The 15,742-nt window shown below is 43.1% G+C and overlaps 1 protein-coding gene across 1 annotated transcript in view; it reads left to right on the plus strand.

The window, feature by feature from the left end:
• The window catches only part of ABHD18 (abhydrolase domain containing 18), a 74,944-nt gene extending 59,892 nt beyond the window's left edge, over positions 1-15,052 (plus strand). The window contains exons 11-13 of the mRNA XM_073603788.1: positions 8,101-8,434; positions 10,519-10,681; positions 14,383-15,052. Coding sequence (XP_073459889.1) covers positions 8,101-8,434; positions 10,519-10,681; positions 14,383-14,434 — 549 coding nt within the window. The 3' untranslated portion in view covers positions 14,435-15,052. The remainder of the gene's footprint in view (positions 1-8,100; positions 8,435-10,518; positions 10,682-14,382) is intronic.
• Positions 15,053-15,742: the final 690 nt, after the last annotated feature.

Raw genomic sequence — 15,742 nt, forward strand, 5'->3', positions numbered from 1 at the left:
TGCTCGTCTATCCCCTCAAGGTCAGTCTCCCATTTAGATTTTAGCTGGTATGCATGAGCGATGTCCCTGGGTGAAAGAAGGTGGTTGTACAGGAAAGAAATTAATTTCTTAGGGTCTTCACCAAGGACCATATCCGCCAGAGCCACCGATTCCAGTCCAGGGATGGAAACACTGAACTGAGATTGAATGGCATGCCAGACCTGTAGGTAGCAAAAGAGCATGTGGTTGGGAAGATCAAATTCCTCCTTGAGGGTCTGGAAAGGCTTAACAGCGCCTCCAGTAATGAGTTGAGACAGGTATATAACTCTCTTGGCTATTCATATTTTGTGGTCGGGGATAGTCATCAGTTCTGGAAGGTGGGGGTTGTCCCAGAGCGGCGTGTGAGCATGCAAAAGGGGGGGGGGGGCAGTAATGGTTAGCGCTAATTGCCAGATTTTACTGTGGTGTGATAGCATATGCCTCCTATCGCCTAAGCGGGATAGGCCCCGATGTCTGCAGAAGAGGATATGGAAGGGATGGGCCACTACATCAGTGGCCGCCATACATACCAGCGTGGAGTAGCGGAGCTTGTCATGTCTATTGAGGTAATAGAAATGGGATAATTGGGAGGCTATGTAATAGAGTGCTAGGTCGGGAAGGGCAGTGCCCCTAGATGAACAGGACGCTTCAATGCCTGCCATGACAGTTTGTGTCTAGAGAAGCCCCAGACAAATGTGGTGAGTATGGATTCCATATTTCTAAATACATGGGCTGGGATATATAGTGGAGCATGCCAAAAGAGGTAGGGTAGTTTGGGTAGGAGAATCATTTTTACTAGGTTGATTCGGCCCATGACTCCAAGAGGGAGTCTGGACCAAACCTGGGTTTTATTTTTAAGAATATCATACAGTGCTTCCAAGTTTAAGTGCATGTAATCTGCGAGGAAGCGGGAGCATTGTACACCTAAATATTTGAATTGGTTGGTCCTCGCCAGGGGCAGCGCCTCCTGTGCGGCAGTAGGAGCAGTAACATCTATAGGAAGGATTTGGGACTTGGACCAACTGATCTGCAGTCCTGAGAAAGCGCCAAAGTGTTGGATCAGGTGCAAGGCCGCGGTCAGTGAAGGGCCAGCATCTTCCAAGTAGAGGAGCATATCATCCGCATAGAGACTGAGCACCTCAGTCACCCATCCCAATGCGGAGGCCCCGTATGTCAGGATGCGCCCTTATGGCAATGGCCAGCGGTTCCACAGCCAGCGCATACAGCATTGGGGAGATGGGGCAACCCAGGCGACTTCCCCGGGACAGAGAAAAGGGACTAGAAGTCTTTCCATTTACTTGGATCCGGGCGGTGGGAGCCTGGTAAAGGAATTGGAGCCACTTGATAAATCTAGGACCGAAGCCAAATCTACGGATGCACTCCCACAAGTAGCCCCACACTGAATCAAATGCCTTGGCGGCATCGAGGCTAACCACCACCCTCGATCCAACATTGTCATGTGTAGCTTGGAGGTTCATGTACAATCTTCTCAGGTTAAATGCGGTGTTTTTATTGGGCATAAATCCTGTTTGATCGGCATGGATGAGGCTGAGTATTACTTTATTGAGTCTAAAGGCTAGAATTTTGGTCAATATTTTAATTTCTAATTGTAGGAGGGAGATAGGGCGATAAGATTCAGGATAAAGAGGGTCTTTGCCTGGCTTCAGGATGAGGACAATCAGGGCACGCCCATGGTGTGCGGGAGTGTGCCAGATTCATAGATATGGGAATACAGTGCTTGCAGTGTGGGAAGGAGAGTCTCTTGAAACTGAGAGTAAAATTCTAATGGAAGAGCCAGGGGCCTTAGATGGTGGTAAACTCGCTATTGCCTCTGCTATGCACTCCTCTGTTATGGGCGCTTCTAGAAGTTCCACTTGGGGGTCCGTGAGGGAGGGGAAGTCCAAGTTCTGTAGGAGTGAGTGTAGCTCGCTCAGGGGGCGGCTAGCTTTTGAGGTGTATAAGTCAGAGTAGAAACTTCTGAACTCCTGGGCTACCTGTGCTGGATCTGTGAGGGTGATTCCAGCTTCAGATAGAAGCTGAACCACTACAGGAGGACTATGATCTAGGTGAGCCGTGTACGCCAGGAGCTTCCCTGCCCGCTCGCCATGCTCATAGGTTTTTTGCTTGCTAAAAAAAATTCCCTTCTTGGCCTTTTCAAAATGTAAATGATCCGTGAGTCTGGAGTGCAGGCGTAACAGGGCAGAATTAGAGGCTGTCGGGCCAGCAAGGAACACCTGCTCGAGAGAACACAGTTTTTCCTCAGCTTGCTGTAGGATGAATCTGGAGGAGGCTTTATGTCTATTTATGCGTGTAGAGAGGGTCATGCGAGCGTTTATTTTTAATGGCTCCCACACCATCCCAGTCGAGACCGAACCCGCATTGGAGTGAAAATAGTGTATCCATTCACGCTGTACGGCCTCTAAATCAGTGGGAACCATGAGCCAGAACAGATTCAACCTCCAGATGTGGGTCAGAGAGGCAGAAGGCAGGCGGATAGTAGCCCAGTACGGCGAGTGATCCGAGAGGACCCTGGCACCAAATCCCACTTCAAGGAGATCTGGGGTCAGGGTGGGGGACATTATTATCATGTCGATATGAGACATGGCAGCCTGAGAGGGGGTAAGCAGTTTTGGTAGGGTATTTAAGTCTAGACATGTCAGTCATGGCAAACTCCAGAAGGAATTTGCCAAACCTGGTCAGTGCAGGCTGAGTTGGCAGTGTGGTGGGCAGGTGAAGTCTGTCAAGATAGAGGTCTACTACCATATTGAAGTCCCCCATCCATATGGCAGGTACTGTGGGGTGCTGAGCCATGAAGGCGATTCCTTCCCTGAGAACCGCAAACTGGAAAGGTGGGGGATGTAGAAGGCCAGGAGGAGGACCTCAAGGCCTCCCACTGTAGCATGTAGAAGTAAGAACCTGCCCTGCCGATCTGACCGCAAACCATGAAGTTGAAACTGGACCATTTTAGCAATGAGGATGGCAACACCACTGGAGTTGTTTGTATATGGGCCTGGTATATCCAGCCTACCCAGGGGTTTTTCAACGACATCTGCATTTGGCCCGTAATATGGGTCTCTACAAGAACAGTTATGTTTGCTCGCATTTGCTTGAGGTGGGAGAGAACAGCAAGCCGTTTAGGCTTGGTCCTCAACCCCCTGACGTTCCATGTGACTAACTTGAGGGTTGCCATCATAGCGGTCATGTTGTTTGGCTTCTCAGTCTGACCAGCAGGAGGTAGTTCAAGTCCACATTCACATATGGTGCAATTAACATATAAGCATACAGGCAGTGAAACAGAGGCCCCACTGCCCATCCCACATCGGAGCCCCGCAGGCGAGCCAGAGAGAGCGGTAAAGAGTCAATAGAAGACCTGCAGGGGGCCATGCATGGAACTGGGCAGATGGGTAATATCATTAATAAAAAGCAGCATAGATATTGCAATGTAACACATGTCAGACACAGTAAGAACAAAAAAAAGGGAAAAAAAAGAAAAAACTGTAGCAACATTGCCAACTCTGACCAGCGTGGCTTATCAAACTTATGGCAGCCCATCACAGCCGTGGGAGCTGAAGCTGGCCAGGGAAACATATCTTGGGAAGACAGCGAGGTGCACTGACGTCCATAAACAAAGGAGTAAGAGACATGAGACTGTAGTTGGGATGAAAGTCCAGGTGCACTCTCAGCTGTCGCAGGGGGCGAACAAAAGTTAACAGAAGTGCACAACGGTGCTAGGTTCTAGAAATTGCGCGGGGGGGCTCCAGATGGTGGTGGCCACTCCACCATGAACGTGAAGAAGGCCTCCCTGCTGAAGTTAGTAATTACCAGGTTTTCTAGGAACGTGGGAGGGTCTGATCTCTCTGGCAGTCCCACAAACCTGAGGTTGCAGCGGCGCAATCTGTTTTCCATGTTTACTCAGGAGGACACTTAGCTGATGTTGAAGCCGCTTGGTAGTGACTTGCAAGGGAGGGATATCATCCTCTACCTGCCCGATTCTGCGCGCTGTCTCAGTTACCCTCTCCCACAGTTTGTGCATATCTTGGCGGATGAGGGAGATGTCGACCTTAACTTCCTCAATCTTGGATGTGAGGGTCGTCTGACCGAGGGAGACAGCATCGAGGATACGAGCAGTGTCTATGGAAGGCGGGACCTCCTCCCCCGAGCTGGATGCGGCGCCATCTTCCCCCACTGTGTCCTGGCCATCATTGCGGTATTTGTCAAGCTTTGCGAGCGCTCGCTTCGGTGGCGACATAGGCACGGATGCTTCTCCAAGGGGTGCTGGTAGTTTGTGCTGAAATAAGGGATGATTTAGTCCCGCAGGATCAGATCATAGGATAACGTGCAGCCGGAGCTCTCACTCTGCACTCCTTACACCATGCAGCTTCAGGCCACGCCCTCAATTTTACCCCTACTTAATCTATAAAAGATAGACCCTAGTAATGCACAAATCTGCTAATAAACGCATCAAGTGACCTCTACTGAGGGATAGACATGCTCTTACATAGATGTTTGGAGACAACCTGATAAACTCAAAACAGTTTCCAGACATGAAAAGGAATTAAGGGGACCATAAGACCCCTTTAACATGGGTAACTTCTGTTTTTACCAGCAGGGGACCTGTCTGTTAATCCCCTGCTGATCAGAGCGGGTGGATGACAGGTCTGTGTCTGCTCAGTTTATGCAGATCGGACATGGACAGAGCCCACTCTGCTCTATGGGTAGCCAGGTGTAAAAGCACTTCATGTCCGTTCACATCCATCTACCCTCCGATCTGATCCACCTACACGGAGGAGACCGGATCCACTTCCGTTTGTTTTCAGAGGACTGGATCGGAGGTAGGCAGATGTAAACGGACACAAGTCTGTAGGGGTGAATGGACCGTCTGATCAGGTCTGCCTGAAAAACTTCAGAGCATATCAAAATGTTCACTCTCCTGCACTGAGTGGTAAGTCCCAACGTGTTATCAGACTCTTATCTTGACATGTTAGTATATGTGGATAATGCACACCTGCTGCCTGAAAAACTTACCAGAATGGTCGTGTGAAAGGGCCTAAATGGGCGGCACAGTGGTGTAGTGGGTAGCACTCTCGCCTAGCAGTAAAAAGGGTCGCTGGTTCGAATCCCAACCATGGCACTACCTGCCTGGAGTTTGCATGTTCTCCCTGTGTCTGCGTGGGTTTCCTCCGGGTACTCCGGTTTCCTCCCACACTCCAAAGACATGCTGGTAGGTTAATTGGATCCTGTTTAAAATTGCCCCTAGTATGTATGAATGTGAGTTAGGGACCTTAGATTGTAAGCTCCTTGAGGGTGTGGGGACTGATGTGAATGTACAATGTATATGGAAAAGCGCTGCGTAAATTGACTGCGCTATATAAGTACCTGAAATAAATAAATATTCTTTTGTCTCTTAAAGCGGAGTTCCACCCAACTTTACTACTTGGTCTTAAACTAAAGACCATCCCTCGTTTTTGGTTTTATACATTTTTTTTTTCTTTCTTATCTTTTATGAAGTACAAAGGTGTACTTCCGTTCCAGCCTCGCTGCGGTGAAGTACGTCATTTCCCCTTCTGCCTTGGCCCCTCCTTGTTCCCCCAGCTACCTGTGTGTGTCCCAGAAGGCAACTGAGCCATTTAGAAAGCACCGTGCGACTCGGGCATGGGCAGTTCGGAACCGGCTGTGAAGCCTGAAGGCTCCACTGCCGGTTTCCCTTAGTTGCAATGGCCGCGTCTTCACCCAAGCCGATGGGACTGACATTGCAGGCTCCCTGGACAGATAAGTGTCCTTATTAAAAGTCAGCAGCTACAGTATTTATAGCTGCTGACTTGAAAAAAAAAAAAACGTTTTTGAGGGTGGAACTCCGCTTTAAAGTGGTTGTAAACCCTTGCAACACAAATTTTGCTACAGGTAAGCGTATAATAAGGCTTACCTGTAGCTACCCTGGATATCTCCTAAACCTGAACGGTTTAGGAGACATCCCCTTTATTTGCATGTGCCGACGTCATGCGCACTGAAGCAATGGCACGTACATGCCGTTGCTTCAGTTAGACTGTGCCGTTACCGGCGACGCATGCAAGAGAGTGACGTCATCGCGGCTCCGGCCAATCAGTGCACGGAGCCCGCAATACCTGGAAGTAACTCCGGGAGCGATGTCCCCAGCCGGAGCGGTGAACAAGGACCGATGTGGGGGCTTCAATCTCAAGTAAGTAATACATAATGAGCTAGTATGCTATGCTATATGGCATACTAGCTCATTATGCCTTATGCTATGCATACTAGCTCATTATGCCTTTGTCTTGCAGGTTTTTTTTTGGGGTTTACAACCACTTTAAGGTAACCTGTAGTACTCTGGAAAACCTTTGTCATGTTTTAAATATTTGCAAATAAAAAACATTGTATATAGATAGTAAAAAAAAAAAGTTGATATAAAAGAGTTAAGAATTTTATAAAACTTTCAAAAAGCTAAAGTAACATTGACCCAAACCTATTAAAACATTTTTATCAAAAAAGTTGCTAGAACTGATATGTATGTGGATTAAGTCACAAGCCTTTAATCTGCACAAAGCCAAATACAGTGTAAGAATGATGTTGCATTGTATCTATAAATGAAGCTGAAAACACTGCTTAAAGGCTTTATGTACATAAGAAAACACTTTCACTGCTCCTAAACCCCAGAGTGAACCTGACTGTCACCGCCACAGCAGGGAGGAAGTCTTGAGCACATGCAGTATGGTTAAAGTGTGTGTGTGTGTGTGTGTGTGTGTGTGTGTGTGTGTGTGTGTGTGTATATATATATATATATATATAATAGATAGAGAGATAGAATGAGCATCTCCTGTGCACAGCCCTCTTCAGATCACCCCACAGATTTTCAATAATCGGATTCTGGCTGGGCCATTCCAAAACTTTAATCTTCTGGTGAAGCCATTCCTTTGTTGATTTGGATGTATGCTTTGAGTCGTTGTCATGCTGAAAGATGAAGTTCCTCTTCATGTTCAGCTTTCTAGCAGAAGCAGAAGGTTTTATGCCAATATTGACCGGTATTTGGAACTGTTCATAATACCCTCTACCTTACCTAAAGCCCCTGTTCCAGCTAAAGGAAAACAGCCCAAAAGCATGATGCTGCCACCACCATGCTTCACTGTGGGTATGGTGTTCTTTTGGTGATGTGCAGTGTTGTTTTCGCGCAAACATCTTTTGGAATTATGGCCAAAAAGTTCAACCTTTGTTTTATCAGACAATAACACATTTTCTCACATGCTTTTGGGAGACTTCAGATGTGTTTTTGCAAAATTTAGCCAGACATAGATGTTTGTGTTCCTAAGAAAAGGCTTCCATCTTTCCTCTCTACCCCATAGCCCAGACATATGAAGAAAACCTGAGATTGTTGTCGCATGTACCACACAACCAGTACTTGCCAGATATTCCTGCAGCTCCTTTAATGTTGCTGTAGGCCTCTTGGCAGCCTCCCTGACCAGTTTTCGTCTCGTCTTTTCATCAATTTTGGAGGGACATCCAGTTCTTCACTGTGCTCCATGGTGTATCTAATGCCTTGGAAATTCTTTTGTACTCTTCTCCTGACTGATACTTAACAATGAGATCCCTCTGATGCTTTGGAAGCTCTCTGCAGACCATGGCTTTTGCTGTAGGATGCAACTAAGAAAATGTCAGGAAAGACCTACTAGAACAGATGAACTTTAACTTGGGGTTAATCAGAGGCACTTTAAATGATGGCAGGTGTGTACTGACTCCTATTTAACATGAGTTTGAAAGTAATTGCTTAATTCTGACCACAGCTACATCCCCAGTTATAAGAGGGTGTGCACACTTCTGTAACCACATTACTTTTATTTTCACCCCCCCCCCCCCCCCCCAAAAAAAAAGATTTCAGTGTGTTGTTCAATTGAGTTGTACAGTTTATAAGTCACATTAAATGTGCAAAATGTTCTAAAATTATTTATCTTTGTCTCATATATACATATATGATTTTTTTAATGTATACTTTGTATGCCCAATATTTTTAACTGGTTAAATTTGTTATCTATATGTATGTTCCTTTTGGTTCTTACAATTTCTCCTTCATTTTAGGCAGATTCATTCAAGATGGGACAGGACTTTGTGAAAAACTCCCCAAAAAGTGTTGACAGTCTGACCCATTTAAAACTAGCTGCCAGCCTTTTCCACCTGAACCGCACCCGGAAGCCATTATCTCCTGATTCTCTTCAAACAGCAAGTAGTGGCAACAATAGCTTTATGTTCCAAGGTCACTCTAAATTGTCATATATTAGACAAGCAATGACTGCTGGACTCAGCAATCCCCAAAAGAGAGAAGACACAAAGAAGAATGAAGCTCTGCAAAGGGAGTCCTGGTTATTTATGAAAGGCGTCATGGATGAGTGCACACATGTAGGAAACTTCTCAGGTATTTACTGAGCCCTCTTACGTTGTCCTGAAAATTCTCACTTTCCTTCCCTGTCCTTTTCTGGGCCGAAATGTAACTAAGGGTAATTTTCATTTACCACAGACATACATGCCACAGCATGGTAAATTAGCTTACCATTAACATGCATGGGTAGTTTAAAAAAAATGTTAAAGGGACTTTGACCCTTTAGACTTTTACCCAACTGGCTAATTTATAGCACTATGTGAAATAAATATTTATAACACCACCATGAAAATACTCACAAACCTGAAATAAATAATATTTTTTACATTGATGTATTTTTTCTGTGGAGCCAGTTGGTACTTGTGAGTTGAAGGAAAGAATACAACAGAAGGACAAACTAATATTTTTCTTATGTGGCATTACTGAACATAAGTTATCTGTGTGTTGGAGAATATCACTCTAGCTATCCACAAGGTGCCAAATGGTAACTTTAAGCAGACTTGTGGGGTGGTTTCAGGTTCATAAACTGGCTCTTATGCTGGTGCTAAGCTACTCCAAGTGCCTGGGCTTGTATTTAGGATTTGAAAAACACCCCAAGGAACCTGGACCCTGTATGCTGGAAGCTGCAACTACTAGTGATACATGGGCTAGAAGAATTTTTGATACGTGATTGACAGCGATCACATAGAAATTCACATAGAGGGGCAACATGATAGCAGGGGCAGTAAAGGGTTTACAACAGCCTCTCCCTTTCTGTGAACAAGCACTGCAACAGAAGAAGGTTTAGCAATGGTCGTTTTAAGTACAATGTTTTACTTGAATCCCTATATCTGCCTGGAGTTTAACTGTAATTTCAAAACGGGTGTCTGTAGAAGTCCACCTTAACACTAAAATCCCTGCATCTACAGACATCCACGATCCAACACTAACCTATTTAACCCTGTGAAGAAGAAATCCGTATACATACCTTTTCTGAAGTCAATGCGATCCGATCACACGCTGAGCTGTCAGCTGCGGCTTCGCTGTGGAGGCAGGTGCAGAGGAGGCAGCCGACAACGGAAGCCCCATAATAACTCTATGGGTGATGTCACTCCCCATTCAGTCGGCTGTATCCTCTGCAGAGCTTCCGCCGCTGGATACCGGATCAGATCGGCCTCAAAAAAGGTATGTATATTTTGCACGTATGCTGAAAGTATGGTCAATACATCCAATGTATATGGTCGGGTGAAACCAGAAGTGTTTTTATTGAAAAGTTTCGACAATGACACAAACGCATGACCTTCAGACTGATAGACCGGGTAGCAACTGCTATTCTGTTCCCACGAGAAACAGAGGTCAGTCTTTTTGGTTCCCCTGCTATCAGCAATGGTTTCATTAGAATGTGCTCTATGTCACTCAGGCTTTTCACTCTGTGCTGCCATCTACTGGTGATTTAATAGAAATGCCATGAGTTTTACTCTCTCCATGACAGAACTATAATCCTTTTTATGGGGTACCTTGACATCCCTTACACATACTGATTTCTTCTTTACAGGGCTAGATAGGTTAGTGTTAGATCGTGGGTGTCTGTAGATGCAGGGATATTAGTGTTGGGGTGGACTTCTACTTTAAGAATCCATTAAAAAAAATCATAAAATGCAACTAGTTCAAGTGTGCAAATTTGTCCTCATGTGAGATTACTATACTCTCCTGTTTGATAGAATACTAACTAGTTGAGGGAGGCCAAGCACAAAAGTAAACAGTCGTGCTTGGCTTCAATGCCGTACTTGTGATGAGCTCATAAGTTGGCAGCTGCTTCTTAAAGCTAAACTCCAGGCACAAGAACTTTCATTTAAACATGTTCCCTATTAGCCAGAAAGGATATAAATCAGCTTTGCGCCAAGTGTTTTTCCAGACCCAAATATTACCTTAAAAGGTACCTGTGATGTAATCACTAAGCCGGCACCCAGCAAGTGTATTCCAATTTTGTATTTAGCTGTTTGCAGCTTTAATCTAAAATGGGTAAATCGTGTTTGTTTTTTGTTTTTTTGTTTTTTTTTTTTCTATGTCTTTGACTTTTTCATGTGTTTTAATCCTGAGATTTTGGTAAAAGAAATAATACATTATTTTGCCTTACTTAGTTCCGGTGGATCCCAGTTTAATTATAGTTGTGCAAGCCAAGGAAGATGCATATATCCCAAGGGTTGGTGTACGCAGTCTTCAAGAAATTTGGCCTGGTTGTGAGGTTCGTTATATAGAAGGTGGCCATGTCAGTGCCTACCTCTTCAAACAAGGGCTTTTCAGGTATTCATGGTGAACATCTTTTTTGGTTTCCTAATGTTTTTATCTCATGCAACTTGGCCAATGCACTGTAGTGGCTTATGAGCAATTTACTATTTTTCCTTTTGTCTTTTTAATGACAAGGGGGAAAATTGTCCATCAAGCAGTGTTAGATTTTGTAGACTAAAACATTTTCGTAGACTAAATAAATACTATTTTAGTCGACTAAAATAGGAACTAAAACTAAAATGGCATTTTAGTCCAAAGAGTATGACCAAAACCAATTTGAAATTTGACATCAAAATTATCACTGCTCTGTAGTACATGTTCAAACCATAATACCATAAATAATAACATATTGGATTTTTTACTCCAGCAGTATATAATGAGTTTGGAAATTGTAGAGAAATGCTTAAATAATGCATTGAAATTTAACTACACCCATTAGATTTTAGATGACTAAAACGTACTGGAGATTTTAGTCAACTAAAATGTAGGACATTTAAGTCGACTAAAATGTACTGGAAATTTAGTCAATTAAATACAACTAAAACATTTGCAGAAGACCAAAATGCCATTTTAGTCAAAAGACTAAGACTTAAACTGAATCAAAATTTGCTGCCAAAATTAACACTGCCATCAAGTTGGAACATCAGATTCTGAAAGGGTAGTTGTCAAATTGTGGGGAAGGACCAACATGTTTAAAGCCACACTAAAGCTGTCAATAGATGGATTATTCTTTTTTTGTTTTTTGATCAGCCACCCAGCTGTGCTATAGTATTCTGGCAGCAGGACTCTTCCACTGCCAGAATACACCAATCAGCAGCTGCAAGCGCTGATTAAGTGAAAATATATCCACAGTCCCATTTGCAAGGAATTGGTCACTAGGTGTAGACAAGTCATTTTTATTAGGGTGTACCCCACTGTCACTTCTGGCCCCTCACCCACTCGTGCATGCTCACTTCCAAGTGTGTGTCTATGGGAGACACAGAGCATGGCTCAGTCCCACCCTGTGTCTCAGCCAATGAGGAGGAAGAGACCTTGGAGAGCCGTTGCTCTCGTGCACATCGCTGCAGTAGAGGCTACACACTGAAGGTTTTTTCACGTTCATGTATAGAATGCATGAAGGTAAAAAAACCTTCATCCTTTACAACCACTTTAACCTATACGGTATAGTTTAACATACATATTTCATGGTTTTATTCTATTCGTATAATTTGTGTGTTAGCTTACTGGTTTATTATTCAGCTGTAAGCAAGAAGAGTTATGACATTAGTAACCATGGAATTATTAATAGACACATGAAATTTTTTTGTTTGCTGATTCTTAAAGAAATTTCTCAGTAATATAGTCAGCATGCTTCAGACACACAGATATGAACTGTGTAATATCAGTGGCCTTGCACAGCTCAAGTGTAGTGACTTTTGACTCTCTCCCAACTCCCCCATGCCAAAAGCAATTTGGAATAGCGGTTTGTAGTTTTGGCTGAGTATTCAGTTAAAACTATATTGTTCTCAATAGAAGAAACTCACAAAAAATATATATTTGGGTGATGCTCTTTAACCACTTGATTTACACAATATTATAAAAATATTCCTACACATGGGTCCCTGTGCCAAGGGGATGTTGTCCTTCATTGCACATTTGTTAGCTAGCAAAAATATGCTGCTAGCTCTCAGACTGGGCTGACAGCTCCAGAAACAGAATATTAACCAAAAATCCAGAAAAAAACACACAATACAAATATTAATAAATTGAGTTGCAGTTCAGTGAGTAAAATAAGTATTTGATCCCCAAGCAAAATATGACTTAGTACTTGGTGGAGAAACCCTTGTTGGCAAGCACAGAGGTAAGACATTGCTTGTAGATGGTTACCAGGTTTGCACACATCTCAGGAGGGATTTTGGTCCACTCTTCTTTACAGATATTCTCTAAATCCTTAAGGTTTCTTGGCTGTCGCTTGGCAACTCGAAGTTTCAGCTCCTTCCATAAATTTTCTTAAGGATTAAGGTCTGGAGACTGGCTAGGCAACACCATGACCTTAATGTGCTTCTTCTTTAGCCACTCCTTTATTGCCTTGGTGGTATGTTTTGGGTCATTGTCATGTTGGAAGACCTATCCACGACCCATCTTTAGTGTTCTGGCTGAGGGAAGAAGATTCTCATCCAAGATTTTACAATACATGGCCCTGACCATTGGCCCCTCAATGCGGCAAAGTCCACCTGTACCTTTAGCAGGGAAACGGCCCCAAAGCATAATAAACCTCCATGCTTGACTGTAGGGATGCTGTTCTTAGGTTCATAGTGAGCATTTTTCTTCCTCCAATCACAGCCAGTCGAGTTAATGCCAAAGAGCTCAATTTTGGTGTCATCTGACCACAGCACTTTCTCCCAATCCTTCTCTGAATCATTTAGATGTTCATTGGCAAACTTCAGATGGGCCTGTACATGTGCCTTCTTAAAGAGGGGGGCCTTGAGTTTGCTGCAGGATTTCAGTTCATGGCTGTGTATTGTATTACCAATGGTTTGTTTGGTGACTGTGGTCCCAATTGCCTTGAGATCATTCACAAGCTCCTCCAGTGTAGTTCTGGGCTGATCCCTCACTTTTCTCATGATCATCTTTACCCCATGAGGCAAAATATTGCATGGAGCTCGAGACCGAGGGCAATTGATTGTTATTTTGTATTTTTTCCATTTGCGAATGATCGCTGCAAAAGTTGTCTCCTTCTCACCAAGCTTCTTGCTGATGGCCTTGTAGCCCATTCTAGCCTTGTGCTACAATCTTTTCCCTGACATTCTTTGACAGCTCTTTGATCTTGCCCATGATGGTGAGGTTTGAATGGAAGAAAGAGATTCTGTGAACAGGTGTCTTTTGTACACATAACGAATTGTCATTAAGAGCACCTTCTTAAATTGACAGGACTAATCTGTGTACCACATGAGCACATACTGTAGCCAGTCTGTGGGAGCCAGAATTATTGTTGGTTGGTAGGGTATCAAATACTTATTTTACTCACTGAACTGCAACTCCATTTATAACATTTGTATCATTTGATTTTTCTGGATTTTTGGTTGATATTTTGTCGCTATCATTTTTAAATACACATATGATAACAATTATAGGCCCTTAATTTCTTTTGTAAGTGGGCAAACTTACAAAATCTGCAGGGGATCAATTAATTACTTTCCCCACTGTACCACGAGCTTTGAATATAGCAATTATTAGCTTGGATATACCAATTATTAGCAAGGGTTCCCTGAGATCGGAATGTTTTTCAAGGGTTCCTTCATGTTAAAAAAAAAGTTTTTGAGAAAGGCTGCTCTATGGTAATTCACCATTGCCAGCTCCCGGGCCATGGGCTTGGAAATTATTTGGAAGCAGCACAAGGCCATACGTAAAGTAATTATAAGTAATGGCTGTGTCTATTCATGTACTAATATGTATGCTTAGATTTTCTATGTGTATATGTATCCAGTGTTTCAGCATTATTTGGTGGATATTTCTGCCTAGAGGAGGGTCCTCAGAGTTTAGAAACCTTGGCAGAATGTTATGTCTACGGGACAGAAGGGAAAGGGGAATCTCTAGTGAGTCACAGAAGGCAAAAACAAAATACCCGACAGTGGTTTTAACCAGCCGATATTCTTTGCATAACTAGTTTATTTTTTTGCTGTAGATACTTTTATCTGTTGTGACTATAGTTCATGTTCATTCTCTTTTCTTTCTAGGCAAGCCATCTATGATGCCTTTAATCGGTTTCTTCAGAAGTATCCTATGTGAATATGTGTGTGGATTTTCTTTGGTGTGTTCACGTTCATTCCGTCCTTAAGAGATTGCTTTACCAATTGTACTAAGCACATTTCCAGAGCTGAAGGGAAAGTATCCCCACAGCCTCCAGTATGGTGCTGCTTATCATCTTGCCATTACAGAGGAAAATGCGGAGTAGCGGCCTCTGTAATGCTCTTTATGCATACTGAAGGACATGTGGAAGTTTTTCTACTGACTGTAATTTTTTTCCTTATTTGAGGAAGTGATTAGTTTCTTGATGGGAAAGCGTTTTTGAATTACGATTTAGAACTTTTTTTCTCCTTGAAACCATTATGTGTGAAGACCTGAAATGCTTTGAAGATTTGTACTTTAATGATTTTTAGCATTTTATACCTATTTTTTAACAGCCTTCAGTGTTTAATGATTTAAAATGATGTAAGATCAAATGTAACAGTTTTGCACTGTAACTTAATTGAATGTAAATTATTTGCTTGTCAGGAGGATACTTCATACCAATATCATGTTACCACGCCTTTGTTTACTGATTTAATGGAGTACCTAATTTTGATGAATAATAAATGTGTATGTCTGGTAATATATCTTTTATAAAGTTAGTATGTGTGATTGCTATCCGTTGAGTTGTGTCTGATTCTAGGCGATTCTAAGGGCCAGTTAACTCCACAATTTCCTGATCTTGTGCTGCTTCTTTAGGGCTCGGTTCACACTGCTGCGACATGGGATCCAACGTATGAGGCCTCAAGTCGAATGACATGTTAAACTCAGTGTTTTCTTATGAGAGCCATCGTAAATGATAACACACAAGTCGCTCCAACTTTAGAAAACGTTTCTGTACTACTTTGGTCTGACATGAGTGCAACTTTAGCCCTTGTACAGGCTCCTAAATAGCTTCCAAGTCGGATCGAAGTCACAGGGCAAAGTTTGCTGTCGTAGCAGTGTGAACCAAGCCTTAGTTGTTTCATGCTCTGGCTGGTGTCAACTCTTATGGTGTCCAACCATCATGTGCTCATTACTGGCCTGGCTGCCTTCCGAGCACAATTGCTTTCTCCAGTGCCTACCAGTCCTTTTATGAACGCATCCATTTTTTCCTTTTTTTTTTTTATCTGTCACAAAATGTAACATCTGATTCAGAAGCCTGTGCTAGAAGAAGTATTAAAGAATATGTTAACCCAACATTTCATATTCCTGATATATGCCAGCTGTACCATGTACTTGTATGAAAAAGTATCCTTTTCTATTTGTATTGCCACTACCAATTCTGGATGGACCCTTTGCACACTGCTACACCCTTCCCAGCAAACT

This window comes from Aquarana catesbeiana, linkage group LG01 (genome assembly GCF_042186555.1).
Source record: "Aquarana catesbeiana isolate 2022-GZ linkage group LG01, ASM4218655v1, whole genome shotgun sequence".
In the NCBI taxonomy this organism is placed as follows: Eukaryota; Metazoa; Chordata; class Amphibia; order Anura; family Ranidae; genus Aquarana; species Aquarana catesbeiana.